Consider the following 18,481-nt stretch of genomic DNA (forward strand, 5'->3'; position numbering starts at 1 on the left):
CTCCTCAAGGCTCTGGCATTGCCATGTGGATGAAAATCTTGCTTTCTGTACCTCAAACATAGGAGGCAGGACCCCTTTGATGTTTGAAAGTCTGCTGTGACAGAATGATCACGGAAGGAAAAAAATCACTGGTGGTGCTTTACTTAGCTAGCAAGTGTGTGGGTCTCATTAGCCAATCTTAATTAAAATGAGAAACATCTAATTTAGTGAGTTGTAAGACCATCAGATAATATGAAGTGATAAGCGTGATGGTTTTCTCATCAGTTGCTGTCTTCACAGTGAATTAACCACTTACAAAGGGCTCACATTCATTTCCTCGTTCCTCACTGATGGAACACACGTCTTTCTTACACCCCTTTCAGAGACTGAAATAATTAGCTGTTGGTTCCTGATGTAGAAGGTGTCACATGACATTCCCCAGTTATGTCCCGGATGTCCTCCTGACATCGTTGGGAGGACGGCTTTAAAAGGTTGAGTTCACCGATCAGAAACTATAGCTCTCTTCTATCCTCTGTAGGATGTGCTTTCTTTTGTTTTGGTCCAGATCTGGATGACCTGGAGAATGCCACAGCAAACCACAGGCTCTCGATACCCTTTGTGATCTCATTGTCTTCCTCTAGCCTCTCCATACATTCATAAGAGAGAGTTTAGCTCTTTTTATCAAACACGCCGGCAGCTGTGGGTGGTGGATGTATGGATATGTGTGTCGACTGGAGGTTTCCATGTTATAGCTGCTGCTGGTTGTCAAGTGAACCCTAATACTGGAGAGAAAGTTGTAGGAATTCTCTCTGTGGATTTGCCATTTTGGAGTGTAGTTACTTTTGATGAGACTCACAGAAAATCGCTAAACTTAGAACCAAATGACAGGGTTGGGTTTGGCTCTATAGTACTGCCCTTGGGCAAGCTATGGGACATCAGTATCTGGAGAGAAAGGGGAGCTAGAGAAGGGGTTCATCTTAGTCATTGAGCAGAGGATGAGTCTGAGGCTCAAGGGGTTGCCATGACACTGTGGGGCAACCATTTTGTGGTAGATTCTTGCAGAGTCAGCGTTCTTCTAGCTACATCACAGTAAGTGAACTTGTATCAGGCTCTGGGGATTCAGTCTAACTATTGTCAAGATATGTTATAAAAACCTACATTATCAAGCTACTGCTATTGCTTGTAAATGGAGACTGCTTTTCTGTTTCCCAGATACCCAGACATGAATTATCACATAGAAACTACACTAATTACAACATTGTTTGTCCAATAGCTTAGGCACATTCCTAGATAGCTCTTACATCTTAAGTTAACCCATTTCTATTAATCTGTGTCTCACCACGAGGCTGTGGCCTACCAGTAAGGTTCCAGTGTCCTTCTCCTTTTACAGTTAAATGACATCGCCTTGACTCCACCCACTATCTCTGTTTCTGTTCTACTTTCCCACCTGGCTTTACTCTGCTAAGCCATTGGCCCAGAAAGCTTTATTCATCCACCAATAAAAGCAATGCATACACAGAAGACCAACCCGCATCAATTGCTAGCACTCACCAGGCAGCTGGGGTGCCAGAGTCCATTCCAGGGTCCTCTACATGGGTATCTATTCTCACAATCCCCTTTGTCTCCATGGTGCCTTCCTCGGCATCAGAGCTTGGCCCTGTGTCTCTGCCTATTGTTCTCTGAGGTACAACTCACCCATGATTTTTCCTACAGCCTAATCACTCCCCTTCCACCAGACCTTCCCTCCCATCCTCCCCAAACTCACCTCTCCCAGCTCTGTCCTGGGCTTCTGTTGCTTGGCCTCTGCACCTTCAACCCATTCTGCCCCATTCCAGAAGGTCAGCCTTCCTCCGACAGTTGCTCACCATTGCTCTCCTGAACAAATCAGGGATCAGTTGGTGGTGTTAGGCACCTAGGTTTTCAGAAGCCCTGCTCTGCGGGAAGTTTGGCTGTGAGCCGAACAGGGAAATGCAATATTTCAGAAAGTGTGTCAACTTCTCTTCATCTACTGAAGACCAAAGTGTTTGAGAGAGAGGAGAGAGAGAGAGGTGAAGGTCAGTTGAACAGAACAGTGGTTCATCTAGTCAAAAATTACCCCGCTGTCTCCTCACTTTTTTTTCCTATGTGTTGAAAAACATGAATGTATTTCACATAGCTATAAAAAGGAAGATGGCACTGTAGTTTATGTTGAAAAGTATATCTAATTGAAGAGATGTTTGGTGGCTCCGGACTAGCGCTGTGTTACAAAGTTCTGTGTCTACTCACAGAGTCTGGTGAGGGAACCACATGTATGTGGCTGTGGACATTTGCAATACAGCTAATGTGAGCCATCAACTGACTTCTGATAGTATTTTATTTTATGCTGCAATAGCCACCCATCATAGCCACACACACCGCCGACACCACAGTAGACAATGCAGCCTTCTCTAGCTTGAGTACTATTATGGACCCTCCAAATCTTGATGCACTTTCATCAGGTCCCGTAGGGCAGAGGGAACACGGCTATCTCTGCTCTCTAGAAGTTAGATCTGCCTCAAGGCCATGCCTCTGTGTCTGCCTTTCTCACCAGGCTTAGCATTGACTTAGCCTAAAACTGAGGCCCACGTAGAAGAAGAATAAAAAGAATAGTGATTGCAAGAGACCATTTGCTATTTCCATGAACTGGCTACATAGTACTTACATTTAGTAACTCAGTCTTCACGGCATCCCAATGAGGTCTGTCCATCAGTGTAGTATAGCCATTTTATGTGCAGGAAACTGAGGCATAGCCACAGAGGTAGCATGTGCTAGGATTTAAGTTCAGACATTAGAAAGTAAAGCCTTCTCTCTGACAGCTTCTGAAGGGTTTCTGGCATGCTACCTTGCAGACAAATTCCTGACCTAGCACCTTGAACCTTCTCAGTACTTACTCTGCATGACAGTGAAGTCTGAATTTAAAAAAAAAAAAAAAAAAAAAAAAAGGATTCCAAGAATGCCCTAAGCTGGTGTCAGTTCATTCTGGCACTGCCAAGGGCTAGTGCAGACTTTACAAGCGTAGGACACAGTGTTCAGCAGACCTGCACTTGGGGCATCAGCTGTAAGCCCCGGGGCTCCTCTGCCCACCTGGACTTCTCATTAGCGATGCATCTCAAGTTCAAGAATTCATTGGCAGGAATCTCAGAATCCAGGAAAGAGCTAGACTTTCGGTTAGTTTCACTTGGCTACAAATGGGAACCAGCCAAATGAGAAGGCGTTGAAGTCAGGATCTGGGGGAGGTGGCATTTCTGGAGCTCCTGGGCCCCATCCCTGTGTAATGAGGACACACTGTCCTCCCAGTGCGTTGAGGCACTGGCTCAGGAAGCTGGGTTGAGCCCTGGGGCTGGCAGTGGTGACCATGGCTTCATTGCGTAGGTGAACTTGGCTAGATCGGTGGCTGTGTCTGTACTCCGGCTCAGGCACACTCTGCTCCCTGAGGCTGCACAGGCGTGCTTTGGCCTCTGCCCTCTAACCATGTAGCTGAGGTTTTAAAGTGTGACTAACTTCTATGCTGGAACTGCTTCAGAATTCAGCAGGGACATCACTTCACCACCGCAAACTATTATGTCCCATCAATAGGAAAGATTCCTCTAAGGGTTGAAGATCTCCACCCCAACGGCCTGGAGAAAAGGCAGAACCCTTCTGTAGGAATCTTTTTAAATTAGCAAATGTTACACAAATAAAATAATGGCTTTGTCATGACATTTTCACACATGCGCACCCTGGACTCTGCAGATGGTAGACTATGCAGACAGCCATGCCTGCGCCAGCCACTTTTCTGGTGACTAGAGATGAGGATGGGGACATAGACCAGGCTGGCCTCGAACTAGGAGATCTGCCTGCCTCTGCCTCCTGAGTGCTGGGATTAAAGGCGTGAGCCACCACCGCCGGCCGTCTTTGCATTTTTTAGTCATTCCTGGACATGTGCATTTTCTCATTTCCTCCTCATGAAACTCCCATTAGAAAGACGCTATCAATGCCTTTGTTTTAGAGATAAATGAGGATAAAAAGTTAACAGTGCTGCCCATTAATATCCACTGCTGATATGAGGTTGGGTGGCTTTGTTTGTTTGTTGAGAGAGGGAGCAGGAGGAGAGAGAGAGACCATGGAGGCCAGAAGAGGGTATCAGATCCCCCATAGCTGGGGTTACCCCCAGTGACTAGGAACCGCCTGACATAAATTCTGGGAACTCAACTCAGGTCCTCTGGAACACTAGTATTCACGTTCAGTCACAGAACTAGCCCCTGGTGTGATGTTTAAAATAACTGTCAATATATAACTGTGATGTTCCCTAACTGTCAATGACAAGTTCTTTGAATATATAAGAATAATAAATGGCTGAGCAATAGGGGTGCAGAGCTTTGAGTCTTCCTGGAAATATGCACCAGAAATGGACTTGTTCAAAATGGAGAGCGAGTGGCCATGGGCCAGAAATGGACCTGTTTAGAACGGAGAGCCAGTGAGCCATGGGCACAGCTTGAGGCTTCTTCCAGATGTGGCAGTTGATCCATTTTCTGATTCCTCTTATAGGTTTAGTGAGGAAAGGTTATGCCCTTCCCTATGCCAGGTCTGTAATAACATAGACAGCATAGAGTTAGGAAGATACAGCCCAGACTAAGCATGGGCTTCGACATATGGTTACAGTATAAAACCAGGTGTGCTAGAGGAGGGAGGATGCATGTTAATCCCGGCCACCCAGAACCGAAATAATCACACAGAAACTATATTAATTAAACCACTGCTTGGCCCATTTGCTCTAGCTTCTTATTGGCTAACTCTTACATTAACTTAACCCACTTCTATTAATCTGTATATCGCCATGTGGCTGTGGCTTACTGGGTAAAGTTCCCAGCACCTGTCTCTGGTGGCTCCATGGCTTCTTTCTTAACTCTGCCCTCTTTCTCCCAGCATACAGCCTAGCTTTTCCCACCTAGTTCTGTTCTGCCCTTGCCATAGGCTCCAAGCAGTTCTTTATTCATTAGCTAATAAAAGCAAGACATAGACAGAAGAATCTCCCACAGCACAGGTGGTCAGCGGGATAATCCAAGAGAGCAGCTAGAACCAGGCTCTGAGTCTGGAGAAATGGTGAGGCGAGAGGAGTGTCAAGGAGGTTGGAGGACAGCATATGTGTGCCAAGACTTGAAAATGAGCAGGTACTTAACAGGTTCTTTCCCTACACATTAGAGGAAAGGGGCTCAAGTCTGTCCACTCTCCTGCCCAGCCAGAGGGACCTTAAGGTGCATCAGATCTTAGTGTTTTGTAAGCTTCTTGCTCTATTTGCATTTACCTGTGAGACTCAAACCCCCTAGGAGGAGTGTGGACGTGAGAACTTCGATCTCAGGAATGGTGAGCATGGATGTACCTGTGTGCTAGGGGCTTTTTCAAGCTTCTGCATTTGTGAAGCGCTGGAGTTGAGCTTCCTGAGATAATCCCAGGGGTCCTTCTGGCTCTAACAATTCATTATTTTGAGAATTTTTTTATGGAAAAAAAAAGTGTTTTGCAAAGCAAATGAATAGTGTAAACAAGATTATAAAGAGAATGTTTGCCTTCTTAAGGGAATAAACTGTTCTAAAATGCACCAGGAGCATTCATTTGCATATAAACAATGCAAATTTTATATAAGTAAAGGAGGCTTGTTTTTTTTAGGTGCTTTGGTAAGTTGATTACAAATACTGCGTCAATTGTGCTAGTCTATGTGTATTAGGAAGTGATATATCCGAATTCCTTGTAAATAGCCTGCACTTTGGACTGTTCATGATAGCTGAATTTTCTTAAATCACTGTTTGGAATTTGTATTCCCAGGAGAGATTTGAATACATTCATCTTGTGCCTATCTGATGCCAACTGAACCCCATTTGTCTTTGGGCATTTTGAGTCAGCGCGGCCCTGCCCTGCAGCATCCAAAGGCCTGGCTGCACTTGTAACTCTTGCTGCCTATGGCTTCTGCGTCTCTCTTCTCCCTCATACATCTGAGCACTTCTTCCCTCCCCTCCCTCTACCCACCAGACTGCACTGAGTTCCACTAAAGTTGAACTCTGCAAATATTTCATTCATGTAGACCGCAACATTTACGATTTGAGCATTATTCGGAGGTGGCAGTCTTCTTCCTGTTCTGACTTTTCCCCACATTCTCTTTCTCCCATCCCCACTATTTCCTGAACCCTTCATTCCCCAGACAGCTACCATTCTCAGAAACTGTGTCTGACCTGCCTCCTTTATCATCTGACTCTCTTTCATAAGCATAGAAATTGCCTATCACTTGCAGAAGCTTGGCCATTTTCTCATGGCTTTCTTTCCTATTCCAAAGTGGCTGTTGGAAATAGCCAGTTACAGTTGGTTGTGTCAGGGTGAATTCAGGCAAGGATTATCTGTGGAACACATGGCTTCTTTAAAGATCCTTAGGGATCTGGGCAAGTAAAACGACTGGGCGAATTTCCAGGCAGAATGAGCAAACTATGCAAATGGACATTGTAGAGGAGACCATGGCAGGGGCAGGAACCTCAAGGGATCTGCAGAATCGTGACAGGGAGGAGTTATCCCGAGGGCATCCTTCCCCAGAAGGTGGCCCAGAGTCTGAAAGCCACCATGTTAGAGTGTCCTTTCTGTTTCATGAGAATATACTTTTCCATTCTGGAGCAGGAGGTGCTTCCACGATGCTGAGACAGCAGTAGACACGAAGTGAAGCAGGAGGCCAACAGATCGGCAGTTGTTTGCAACATGATAGGAAAAAGGAACAACAGGGAGAACGCCCTGAATATCCTGTCTTTAAGTGAGGGAGTGTGGGAAGGGAGGAATGAAAAAGCAGGTGTTCCTTGGGGAATACACTTTAACTGGGTTTTTCATTATGCCATCTGATAAAGTTGAGCAAAGGCACTAAGCCTCTGGCTACCATCTACTTTGGGGGGATATAGGTTGGATATTTTTGGTGCTGGGGTGAAGCCTAGGCATGACACACGGTAAGCAAGGGCTGTAGTACTGAGCTGTGTACCTAGCCCTGCTTGTTTTCTTCCTTTTTGTCTTGAGACAGGGCCTCACTAAGTTGCTCTGACTGGCCTTGACCTCATGTTCTCCCAGACCTTTAATCTGTGATTCTCTTGCCTCAGCCTCCTGGACAGCCTGATCAGCCAAATAGTTAAAATCGTGACTGTTTAGTACACAGATCTAAGAACGCAACTCCTCCTTGCCTGGCACTCTGCCTGTGTAGTTTCCTATGAACCACGACCTGTGGTGGCATTTTGTCACTGTTTACTGTGGTCCGACTGTCAGAAATGCGGCTCTGTGAGACCAGACGATATTATTCTGCTTTGGTGTTTTAGCTTATTATGGAACAGTTGAAATTTAGTGTGGGGACAGATGGGTCATTCCATTCCCCTTTAATGCCCCCTTCAAACATGCACGCTGATTCAATCACAGGAAGATGACCTCTGTACATTCCTGGTCATTTTCAAAGGTGAGGTCATTTTTTAGTGATTCTTATGATGTCACACTGCGATGCCTGGCTTGTCTCCAGGTGGGAGTAAAACCCACTCTTTAGAACGTTTTGGATCTAAGATGCAGCAAAGGGCAAGGTCTAGAAAACTCTGATGGGCTTGTGTTTGCCTGATCCTGAGGTGCAATTCTCATCTGTCTAGTGCCAAGGCCACCCCATGCCATAGGAGCTCCAGTTCACAGGAGTTGCATGTCATTCCATGACTCTCTTGACATGGAAGCTTCTGGAAGACACGAACAACTTTTATAAGTGGTTCCATTTCTTTCCAGTGGTGTTCCGAGACCCCCAGTGAAGTTAACACCTAACGTTCTCGCTCAGAAAGGTTGCAAGTGTTTACAGGGGGCCGGTAGGCTTATCCTGCTTACTGACTGTGTGTGCTGGCTGTAGAGGGAGCTGTGTTATTGGCATGTGTAGTTGGCGAGTGAAATTCTCTCTTCCAACTCGATCCAACTGGACACAGACCGTGAGACTACAAGTGATGATCAATCTCGTGGCTAGCCCGACAAACCTGGGAAAGAGGGCTTTTCAGCTGAAGAGCTGTCTCTGATGGACTGGCCTGCAGTCATGTCTGTAGTGAGTTTCCTTGATTAGTAATTGATGGAGGAGGGCCGGATCCTGTGGGCAGTACCCTCCATAAGCAGGCAGGCCTAACTTGTACAAAAAGGTAGCGCCGTGTGAGCCTGGGAGCAAGCCAGGCAAAAGCCATTTCTCCTTGGTTGCCACCTTAGTATCCGCTCCAGGCTCCTGCTATAGCTTCCTTTGATGATAGATTATAATCTATATGATGAAATATGCTTTTCATCCCGGTGTTTATCACAACGACAGACAGCAAACTGGAACACTCACCTTCCACAGAACCAGAAACAATGTCATGAATTCACCTTCCTCTGCTTTCCTTCAATTTCCTATTTTAAGAAATTTCTGAAAATATATGAATTATGCAGCTTATCTCTCAGATGAAAAGGAATTTTCTGCTCGGATTGAACAGCTCCATATTTATTAATAGCAGTAAAGATTTCCATGCTCTTTGTATCCAATGGAATGCTACATAAAATACGAAGGAGCCATTCCAGCAAGGATAGCAGCTACAGGGGAATAATTATAAAAAGCTATATGGAATTGAAAGACCCTTTAATTTGTCATCACTTCTCTGCATTCAGAAAGGATCTGAATAATTATGCTGACTATAAAGGGAACTGAGTGGTATTTTTCCTCATTATGAGATTAAATCCTTAATAGACCACTTTCACTATAAGTTTAAACAAAATTCCCACTTGTCTGGATTCCAAGAACGATGCAGTCGGGATTGGCGACTGCTTGCTGTGGATGTGCTTGAACTCCTAACTGGTACCCATGGATGTGCGATCCTGACTGGTACCCACGGATGTGCGATCCTGACTGGTACCCATGGATGTGGTTGCACTCCTGACTGGTACCCACGGATGTGCGGTCCAGGCTCATTTTCATTTGAAAAACGTTCATCTCCACAGTTTATGGAAATGGAATTATACTTGCCTGCTAAGTATGAACTTTTGGCCTTTATGTTGCATTAATTCATACAGTTGACAAGGACAGGAGGATTTCCTTAGGTCACGAACTATTGGTGACAGAGACCAAATGCAAGATTGTTTTCTTTTAATAGGGTTTTTCTTTTTAGGGGAAGTATTTTTAAACAAGGCTGTGGTTTCCAAGGTCATTTCAAGGCCAAACTTCAAAGCCGCCATTAGAAAGAAGAAAAAGTGTGGAGCCGTCTTTTCTTTGTGGTTTTGCATTATACTGACAGCATTCTAATCCTCAGAATATTCAACAGAAGCTTTTTTTTTTTTGGAAAATGAGGTTTTGTATATGAGTGAAAGTGTTTCACTTTGTAGATGTTGAACATTTTCATTAAATTGCCATCAAGACATCTGGCTCTCCGTACAGAAAGATGCTATCCAAGCTGCTGTGGAGGTATCCTAAAAAGTATGACTTATCTGTGAACCCTGTTTACTGCAATAATAGCCAGCATGACAAGATATGCCCATAGGTGTAATAGTCACACAAATGTTAGAGGGGTAACCAACTGCTTTCTAATAGGATTTAAGGCCCACTCCACAGGAGGAAACTCATGCCTGCTACTGCAAATGTGGCCAAGAATCCATGGCTGGGGAGCTCACAGGCCCTAGGGGTAAATCCTCTTAGTGCTCTTATGCTAAATGGACATGGTATCAAACAGTCTTCTAAATTCATGGGTCTCTCTCTATAGTTTAGTACAGCTCTCATATCTTATATCTTATCAGAGACATTTCTCTATCCTTAGATGGTGGTTGATTAAGAAGCTCACAGTTGGGTAAAGTACAAAGAATAAATGACTGGAGTGCTCAGCCACCATATTACATTTATATCATACCTCATCCCCCAAGGCTCAAGGCCCATCGTGGAAGATAGGGCAGGGAGATTGTGGGAGCTGAAGGCCAGGGAAGACTAGAGCAAAATGACCGGTATAAGCTGCACGTAATTTCTTACATAGAGGTGAGATCCTGGTGCCTATTCCCACTTTTCAGAACTGGGACCCCATCTAGCTCGAACCTCTGCAGACCTTGCAGATGCTACCACAATCTCTCTGAGCATCTGGAAGATGCTGTTTCCTTGGAGTCATCCATCACCTCTGGCTCGTATAATTTTTCTGCTTTCTCTTCCACTTTGATCCCTGAGCCTTGAGTGGAAGCGTTTGATAAAGACATCCCATTTAGGTCCAGGTGCTCTAAAGTCTCTAACTCTGAGCATTGCTCAATCGTGGGTGTCTTTGTTAATTCTCACCCACTGCAAGAAGCTTCTCTGATGCAGGTTGAACTGTATAGATAGCAGTGTGTCATTAGGATTCATTTTATTGCTGTGTTCCTGTGACATAACAATAATATTGGATTTTCCTTTAAGTCTATTTAGTGCTTGGCTATTTTTAGCAATATCAGGTTATAGGTTGCATCTTATATAGTGAGCCTTAAACCCAACAGGAGAGACAGTACCCAACCAGACATATTTCACTACCAAGTTACGGCTCTACTGCCAGGATGAGTGTTTGACCAAAAGAAGTCCCATGAAATCCCCTAAGCATTACAGACTATTGTAAAAGCTATTGGTTGCTTTCCACAACCTGATGGTAAAGACCTATTGCTAAAGACAACACTCCATTATGCAGCCAAACATGGTAGAGTCAAGCTGGTGCCCAGCTAGGAGCTTTACTCCTACTAGCCAGCATTCGTGATGCTGGAAGGTCCTATGCAAGCTATCAAAGGAGAACAGGCATCAATATCACCCACCTACAAACCCTTTGACCTACAACAGAAGCCTATCTGCAAGGTTTACTAGTGCAATAGTGGCACAAATATTATGGAAGGAACCAACCACCTTTGGGCATCTGTTGCTTTTCTATTAAGATCATTTGGAAAGGAGCAAGTATCTGGATTGAGTATAGAAGTGCAGATTCTTCACAATATGGAGATGGCATTGATCATTCAGCCATTACATAATACAGATTATTTAATCTCGTAAAAGAATCACTATAGAAGACCTGGGGAGATGGCTAAGAGGGTAAAGGTGGAGAGAAATAAGGATGGAAACTTGACGTTGTTCCTGACTGCCATACAGATGTGACACATGTGTACACACACGCTCATACTACATACTCACACACGCTAAAATGACTCACCATCTAAATTCACCCTAATTTAAATGTGATGGTGTTGGGGTTGAAGGGAGGGAGAGTGGGAGAGGGGAGTGCCAGCCTGTGTAATTATGGAGGAGAGTACCATTGTCTTCCTTTCTGTCTTACAGCCTGAAGAATAAGTAGTGAATGCATCAGTCAAGAGCTGAGAAGAGATGCCGGCATTTCTCTGTGGCAGAGAACTGCTCACCCACCCCAAGAGGACCCTTTCTCGAGCAATGAACACTTCTTTCGAGGATGCACAGATTAACACATGACCAATCCTGATTTTTGGAAGTAGATAAGATTTCTTTTCTTCATTTAATTTAGTGGCAAATTATACTCAGATGAGTTTAAAGAATCCTTTCTCGGTAACATGTTTAGCACAAGTTCCAAACTGCAATCGCACAGCAGCTAGTTGGAGCATTATTTGAACTTACAAAGAGTGAAAAAATTTAATTTCCTATTTATTCTAGATTTCCTTAGAGTTGCAGTGATTCCGTGAGACCCTTCATGAGTATCATGTAAGTCTCCTAGATCCATTAACAAGCATACTTTTGTCATCACGGGGAACATAGTTGGTGACAACACCCACAGAAACAGAACAAATAGTGGTTTTGTGGAAGTTATGTAACAGACAGACTACTGGTCCTTCCTGCTTCACACCCATGAGCCAGCCTTGTCTCTACATGCCAGGAGCATGAGAGTAGGTGGGAACAGAGAGGAAGGACCTTCACCCTGGATCACCTTGATGGAGAGCTTCCCAAGATTAAGCCAAGTTCTCCTTGCAAGCTGCCAGATCATAGCTTAGGAAAAGAATTAGTTTGATTGCATGATGATCCTATTAACTCCAAATGTTGCCGTAGCAGCTGACCTTGGTGTGATGCTTTACTGAAGGTATCCGAAGGAGAATGAAAACCCCAGAGTGAGATGGAAGTAGTTCTTAGAAAGTTGGCCTGAGTTGTGGGCTTTCATTTGGGACAGTGATGATTCGGGAGAAAGTGACTAAATCCTAAAGAAGCTCCATTCTTCTGTTTCTCTTCCATCGAGTTGCCGAGCTGGGAATCGGTGATTTGAAAAAGAATGCCTCTGGGTAGAGGATAGACCAGACGGGATGGAGTCTGAGTGCAACTGTAAAATTCCTCCTCCAGGGTTAATTGCTCTGCATTGGGATGGGAGGTAGTGTCTTGTAGACACCACAAGGTAGATGCAGAACTTTCGTTCCTGGGCTCTCAGCTGGCTGGAGCAGCCCTTTACACCTTGTGACCACCAATCTAATGAAGTCGGACTTTTCCAGACGTCATTGCTTTCCACGGAGATCTGAAGTGGTTACAGCCAGTGAGCAATACATGAGACGACACGGATGTACAGTGTTGTTCTTAAGGTGCCTGTTTTGTTGTGTGAGGGGGTCACAGTCACTGTGGCTGCGAAAAGGAAGGTCACACACCACCCCACGCTGCAAGTGGGGAGGAGGACGGGTGTGGTGACACGAGTTCTATTTTGCTATTTTGGGAAGAAGCACACAACAGAGCTACAACCGTCCAGTGATGGCTCTTCTGAATGTGTGGGATACAGCTTTATTTGCCGATTCTGCTGTAAACTAAGCATAGTCTGAGTTTTGTATTTTTAAATCTTTTTTTCTGTTTATGTTTAGTGCCTGAGCTCTTTCCCTGAAGTGTTGTGTTTATTTCTTTTTAACGACCTAAGATAGAAAAGCCTAGGAACATAGATTCCCTTTGCGTTACAGTGAAGCCTTGCCAAGCCCTTTATAGTTGAACCTCCAGCTCCAATAATCTGATTATTTCAGAGTGCCTCATCGAAATACCATTGCTCTTTGGCAAGCTGACTCAAGCACCCCACCAGAAATCTTGTCGGTTTGATTGTCCTCACGTTTATTCAAGCCCACGCAGATAAGGGGAGTTTCGTTCCAGCACACCGTGAAGAACACTTGCCCAGACCACGTGATGCAGGAGAGCTCAGAAATGCTCCTGTGTCCTAGGGACCATAGAATAGGAACACCTCTACACAGAAAACTGCTGTGCACTGTTCCTTTGGTGTGGCTGTATGTTTAATTAAGTCTTATATTACTTTCTGATTTCATTGTGGGTAGATGGGAGTTGGATTTAGGGCAAATGTTTTCAAACGGCCAGTTAATTCTGCTGGAAAGAAGAGAGACACATGCTGCCATCGCTCTGGACACCCTGGAACACAAGGAAAACACACACACCATTAACTCTGTGTTAAACCGAGATGTCTATGTTCAATTGGACAGTCATTGATGGTTGATATGGTCTTTCTCTTCTCTTCCCATCCCATGACATAATCTCGGGAATTTGACACGCATTGTTCCTGTTCTCTACCACTGAACTCCAAGCATATAGCCCTGATTCCCATGGAGACTAAATCACTCCCTAGTCCTGTCCTGGCAATACAATTCAAATTTGCTTTACAAAACGTTCTTCCCTTTTAGTGCAGAAATAAGCTTGAGGCTAACTTGTGTGCCAGTGGCCACAAATGTCACAGCAGTGAGTCCCAGATTGACGAGCTCTCCTTATATACAGTCGCCACAGCCCGGCAAACTAATAAATATGCTCATAAAGCAATCCACTAAGCAGCAAATGCAGCAATGATCCCTTCTGCTGATAAAGTAGCCATAAAACTCATCTACTGCTGCTGGGCTGGAAGACCAATAGGATTTGAACTTTCTTGGCCTCTTAGATGACATAGGAACATAAATTGGAACTGCAGGGATCTTCACGCTGTCTGTTGGAGTAAGTTTATTAGGCCAACCATATCAAAAGGCAAGAACAAGGGGCCACATGTACAGCACTGACTTCCTGCAGAACTCCCCGCCTTTCGGTCAAAGCTGAGTGAGACTTCTTTTTTTTTTTTTTTGACAAGCCAGTGGGAATACAAAAACACTAAGCCCAGTAGGAGACTGCCAGGTCGTAACCACACCCCCCACCAACCCGTCTGTCATTCACTTGATCAGCTTGTCCAATGGATTACTTTTCATTTGTAAGAATAAAATTAAGAAGGATCTGTCTGTTCCACATATTATTGTAGGGATGGATCCCCTCCTCATTTCTGGTTTCGAATCTGTTCATATTCAAGGCATGTTAAACTACCTCATAGGTTTGTTGTGTGGATTAGCTGATTAATAAAACTGCTTAAGATAACGAGTCTGCCTGTGCGTGCTGCCTTAGTGGTTTTCCTCATCGAAGATCCGTGAGGAAAATCAACTGTGTGATATTTAAATTGGATGTGCAAAGGCCAGATGTGGCAGCCACATCTGCCATCTGAGCATTCAAGAAGCTGCCATCCTGAGTGTGTCAGGATAGACTAAGCACACAATCCAAAACTGGTAGATATACCACCAGACAACACCAAATAACCAGCAAACAAAATCAAAAGTTTATTAATTATTTTAAGTTATACTTTTGTTTGTTCTTTTATGTATATTTATTTATTTATTTATTTATTTATTTATTTATTTATTTTGAGACAAGGTCTCTCTTTGTAGCTCAGGCTTGCCTGGAACTGTCAGTGTCCTGCCTTGGCCTCCCAAAAGGCTTCTAAATTCTTAAAAAGAGGAGTCAACATTGGCCTTCAGAGTATCTGAAATGATATTATGGTGGTTGAAATGTCTGCCTTTATAGTAATTTATAGTAAAATTACAGTGGTTTTGAGAATACATCTCTCATACCATGGCTGTAGATTCCTTCACATCTGGAATAACAGGTACACACTCCGGCTGCTCTGTGTGCTCCTTAGCACCCATGAGGTCGGCAGCACTAGTGAACATCTGCCTTAATTGTGCCGTTTGAAAACCTGTTAAGCGCGTGCGGTTTATAAAAGCACTGTGTGGGGGAGGGGATGCATGCTCCTCTGCCTGGAGACCAGAAGATAACCTTGGGTGTTGTTCCTTCTCGGGCACCATCCACCTTGTTTTTGAGACAGTGTCTCTCACAACCTTGCTTTGGCCCCTGAGCCCCACAGGTCTTGCTGTTTCTATCTCCACAGCACTAGGATTTCAAGGATGTGCCACCATATCCAGACTTTATCTGAGTTAGGTGGGGCTTGAATGTGGGGTCTCTGTTGCTTGTATAGGAAGCACTTTGATAAGGTGTTTACTGATGGGCTATCTTCATAGCCCTTAGTTTGAAAACAGCAACAACAAACCCAGCAGCCTAAAGAGAAGGAAATGGAGCTAGGACTATCCAGTTTCCCAGTGACATCATCTGGAAACTCCATAGTAACTAGTTAAAAAGTAATTTTACCACTGTCCCCACTTGGCAGCCATATTCCTCCACATGATTAATTATTCCTTAATCGCTATTATGAGTAGAGGTTTTACATGCTAATTTCAAATGCTTCAACTTAATTAGTAATTCACTCTGACCTTTAAAACCCATACTCTGTAATCTTTAAATTATATGAGTAAGGGAAAAAAAAATCTAATTCCTTCCAACTGCCATTAATAAGTGATCCACAACCTACTGTCACTCGGAGTCAGCTGAGGTTATCCCAAGTCCAAGCTCAAGTTCTCCTGTGGTCACCAGAGTCAGTGAGGGCTAAGGGCGACTGGGCTTCTGAGAACGAGGGAATGCATACACAGCGCTGATTTTACTTGAAGGAAATGAAAACAGCTGCACACAATAATGGCTTCCCCTGTGATTCTCTTCGGAGGATTCTCGACACACTTCCCACCGGAGCTGCTGCTTTTCAAGGAAGTAGTGGAATGTCTGGCAGGAAGGCCAGGAGCATTCAAGCCTCCTCTTAGCCAGTGGCTAAGGAAGGATCTGCTCTGAGACCATTCAGGTTCTGTGTGTGTGTGTGTGTGTGTGTGTGTGTGTGTGTGTGTGTACGTGTGTGCTCACGCATGCGCACGCATGTATGTTCATCTCAAAACTGTCTTCGGATGTTGATCAAAACTGACTCCATTGTTAATCAAGGCTGTCACATTAGTACTGGTGACTATCACTGGCGAGTCAGGAGTTATTCTCTCTCCCTTGGTGCACTCCTCTTGGAGAAGTCTCTGAGAAGCTGCAAACTGGGAGAGTGATCAGCTCCTCTAATATTACTAGCTCCAGATTGTGTAGGCAAGCGTGTAGGAATATTTGCCTGTTCTATCAATAACCTAATCTCTTCGGCTGGGTTCAGAATGATGTAATGGAGGACAGCCAGTGTGCAAGAAAGAGAGCTTCCACTCACACCTAGAGAGAACTTGTCAGGTTCTGGGCCAGAGCAGACTGTGGGAAGAAAGCCCTGCCCTGCAGGTTGCCAGTCTTCAGCTCTTGGTACATGGATGGACTCCTATGGCTCGGCTCTGTATGCGAATGCTGCCAGCTAGCTCCTCATTTCCTACTGTGGCCTTTGTGGCCACAGGCCTTGAGGATTACACTGTCAGAAGTTTGGGGTGTCTTGTCCTTTCTACCTTTGTTTTCTTTTTGTCACTCTTATCTAGCAAATGTGACTGATAGCAAGGAATTTCGAGACTCCATGCCATTTGCAAGGCAAGCTGAAAAGCCAGGTTCACGCTTGCTCCCTAAAAGTAGTTTTTAAAGTATTTATTCTTCATTTATCCTCCTTATAACCACTTAATTTAAGGCTGCTCATAAGCCTATGACTACCCTCTTTGTATAGCTTTTCTTCCCTCATCGCTCTTGGGTTTACAAAGTTTAACCCTGAAAACTAGACAAGTGTCCCCTGTGAATTCTTGTGGGGTCTTGTGATGAAAGAAGTCTCCTGGGACTTGGGGTTCAACCAGGCTTTGGCTGTTGGCAGTGCTAGGAGAGAAAGAAGCAAATATTGAGATTTCATCTTTGTTTTTTGCTCCTTGCCACACTCACTGGCTCCAAGATAGCCCCGCCCCGTTCTTCCCCTCCCCAACTTCATGGTCAGGTGTTATTTGTGGCTTCTCTCCACTGCTGTAGTGCAAGCAAGAGACCATCTTCTAGGGAAGGTCTGTTACTTTCTCAGTTATTGCTGGTATTTAAAAAGTACTAATCATTTTCCCTTTGAAATTATCTTTAGCCAACCATCTGAGAAGGGAAATGGGAACCACCAGAAGGAAAAGACATTTAAAAAAATTTAAAGAAACCATGTACTCTTTTGTCGATGATGATCCAAATTAAAACAAGAGGTGTAAGAGGTGTGTGTGTGTGTGTGTGTGTGTGTGTGTGTGTGCATGCGCACACGCGCATGAGTGTGCATGTGTGCTGTTTATCAGAGTCTGGGTGACATCAAATCTTTGCTGTCAGCTTGACACACTTGGGAAGAAAGGATCTCTACTGAAGAGCTGCCTCTAGCAGACTAGCCTGTGGGCATGTCTGTGTGACATTTTCTTGATTGCTAATTGGAAGGAGGCCTAGCCCACTGTGCATGGTGCTGCCCCTAGGCAGGTGGGCCTGCTTGTGTGAGGAAGCAGGCAGAGCAAGGCAGAGAAAGCGGCGTTTCTCTGCTGTCTCTGCTTTGGTCCCTGGCTCTACGCTCTTGCCTGGGCTTCTTCTCAATCGTGGACATTGAGCTGTTAGCCAAATAAACTCTTTCTCCTAAGTTACTTTTGGTTAGAATTCTTAATCACAGCAACAGAAATCTAACTAGGTCATACAGATAGGCTAATTTAACAATAAGTTATTAAACACAAGCAAAGATAGATTATGGGAAAATGATAGAGATAGGTGGGGTTAATGTATTATTATGCCAATGCTTTGTTTTGATCTTGGACACATTATGTGACTTTTTCCCCCTGAACTTCAGTTACTCAGTATTAAGAGTGAGGCTGAGAGACAGTCTTCATTGTCATTATTTAATGTTGGCCTGGGGTTTGTAGCTGAGGTTGGCCATACACCCATGATCCTCTTGCCTCAGCTTCCTGAGTGCGTGAACTATATTACCATGCTGTTCAAATAGTGATCCCTTCAGCCTAAAGGGAAGAGATTTCTAAGGTGATGGAGGTGGTGGTGATGAAGATGATGATGAAGATGGTGTGCTAGAGAGGCAGCCTGAGTCCTTGGGAAGCTGAACATGCCTCCACAACCCAGCTATACTCTTTGAATTTTCTTCTGATAGATTTGAAAAGGCCCTACAAACTGCCTTTCTTCTCTCTTTGTGACCCTCCAACTAGCTAGTAGTTATTCAGTATAACAGAGAACTGCAACTGGTCTTTAAAACCGTCTTGTCCGTCACCCCCATTCCAAGCATGCTCATTTTGAAGATGTGACGGCATTAAAGCACATGTTGGAGGGGGTTGCCGCTAGAACAACTCCTCTAGGGAAGAGCTTCCCAAAGAGCGGAAAACCCATTGTATCCCA

At 44.4% G+C, this 18,481-nt stretch overlaps 1 protein-coding gene across 2 annotated transcripts in view; it reads left to right on the forward strand.

Moving 5' to 3' along the window:
• Zmat4 (zinc finger matrin-type 4) overlaps positions 1 to 14,234 on the forward strand; it is a 344,011-nt gene extending 329,777 nt beyond the window's left edge. For both annotated transcript variants that reach the window (XM_050146665.1, XM_050146664.1), the window contains exon 7: positions 11,297 to 14,234. In XM_050146665.1, the coding sequence (XP_050002622.1) occupies positions 11,297 to 11,312 (16 nt within the window). In that variant the 3' untranslated portion in view covers positions 11,313 to 14,234. The remainder of the gene's footprint in view (positions 1 to 11,296) is intronic.
• The last annotated feature ends 4,247 nt before the right edge of the window (positions 14,235 to 18,481 follow it).

Source organism: Alexandromys fortis, unplaced genomic scaffold, assembly GCF_014885135.2.
Source record: "Alexandromys fortis isolate MF-2015 unplaced genomic scaffold, M_Fortis_MF-2015_v1.1 scaffold_55, whole genome shotgun sequence".
Taxonomy (NCBI): Eukaryota; Metazoa; Chordata; class Mammalia; order Rodentia; family Cricetidae; genus Alexandromys; species Alexandromys fortis.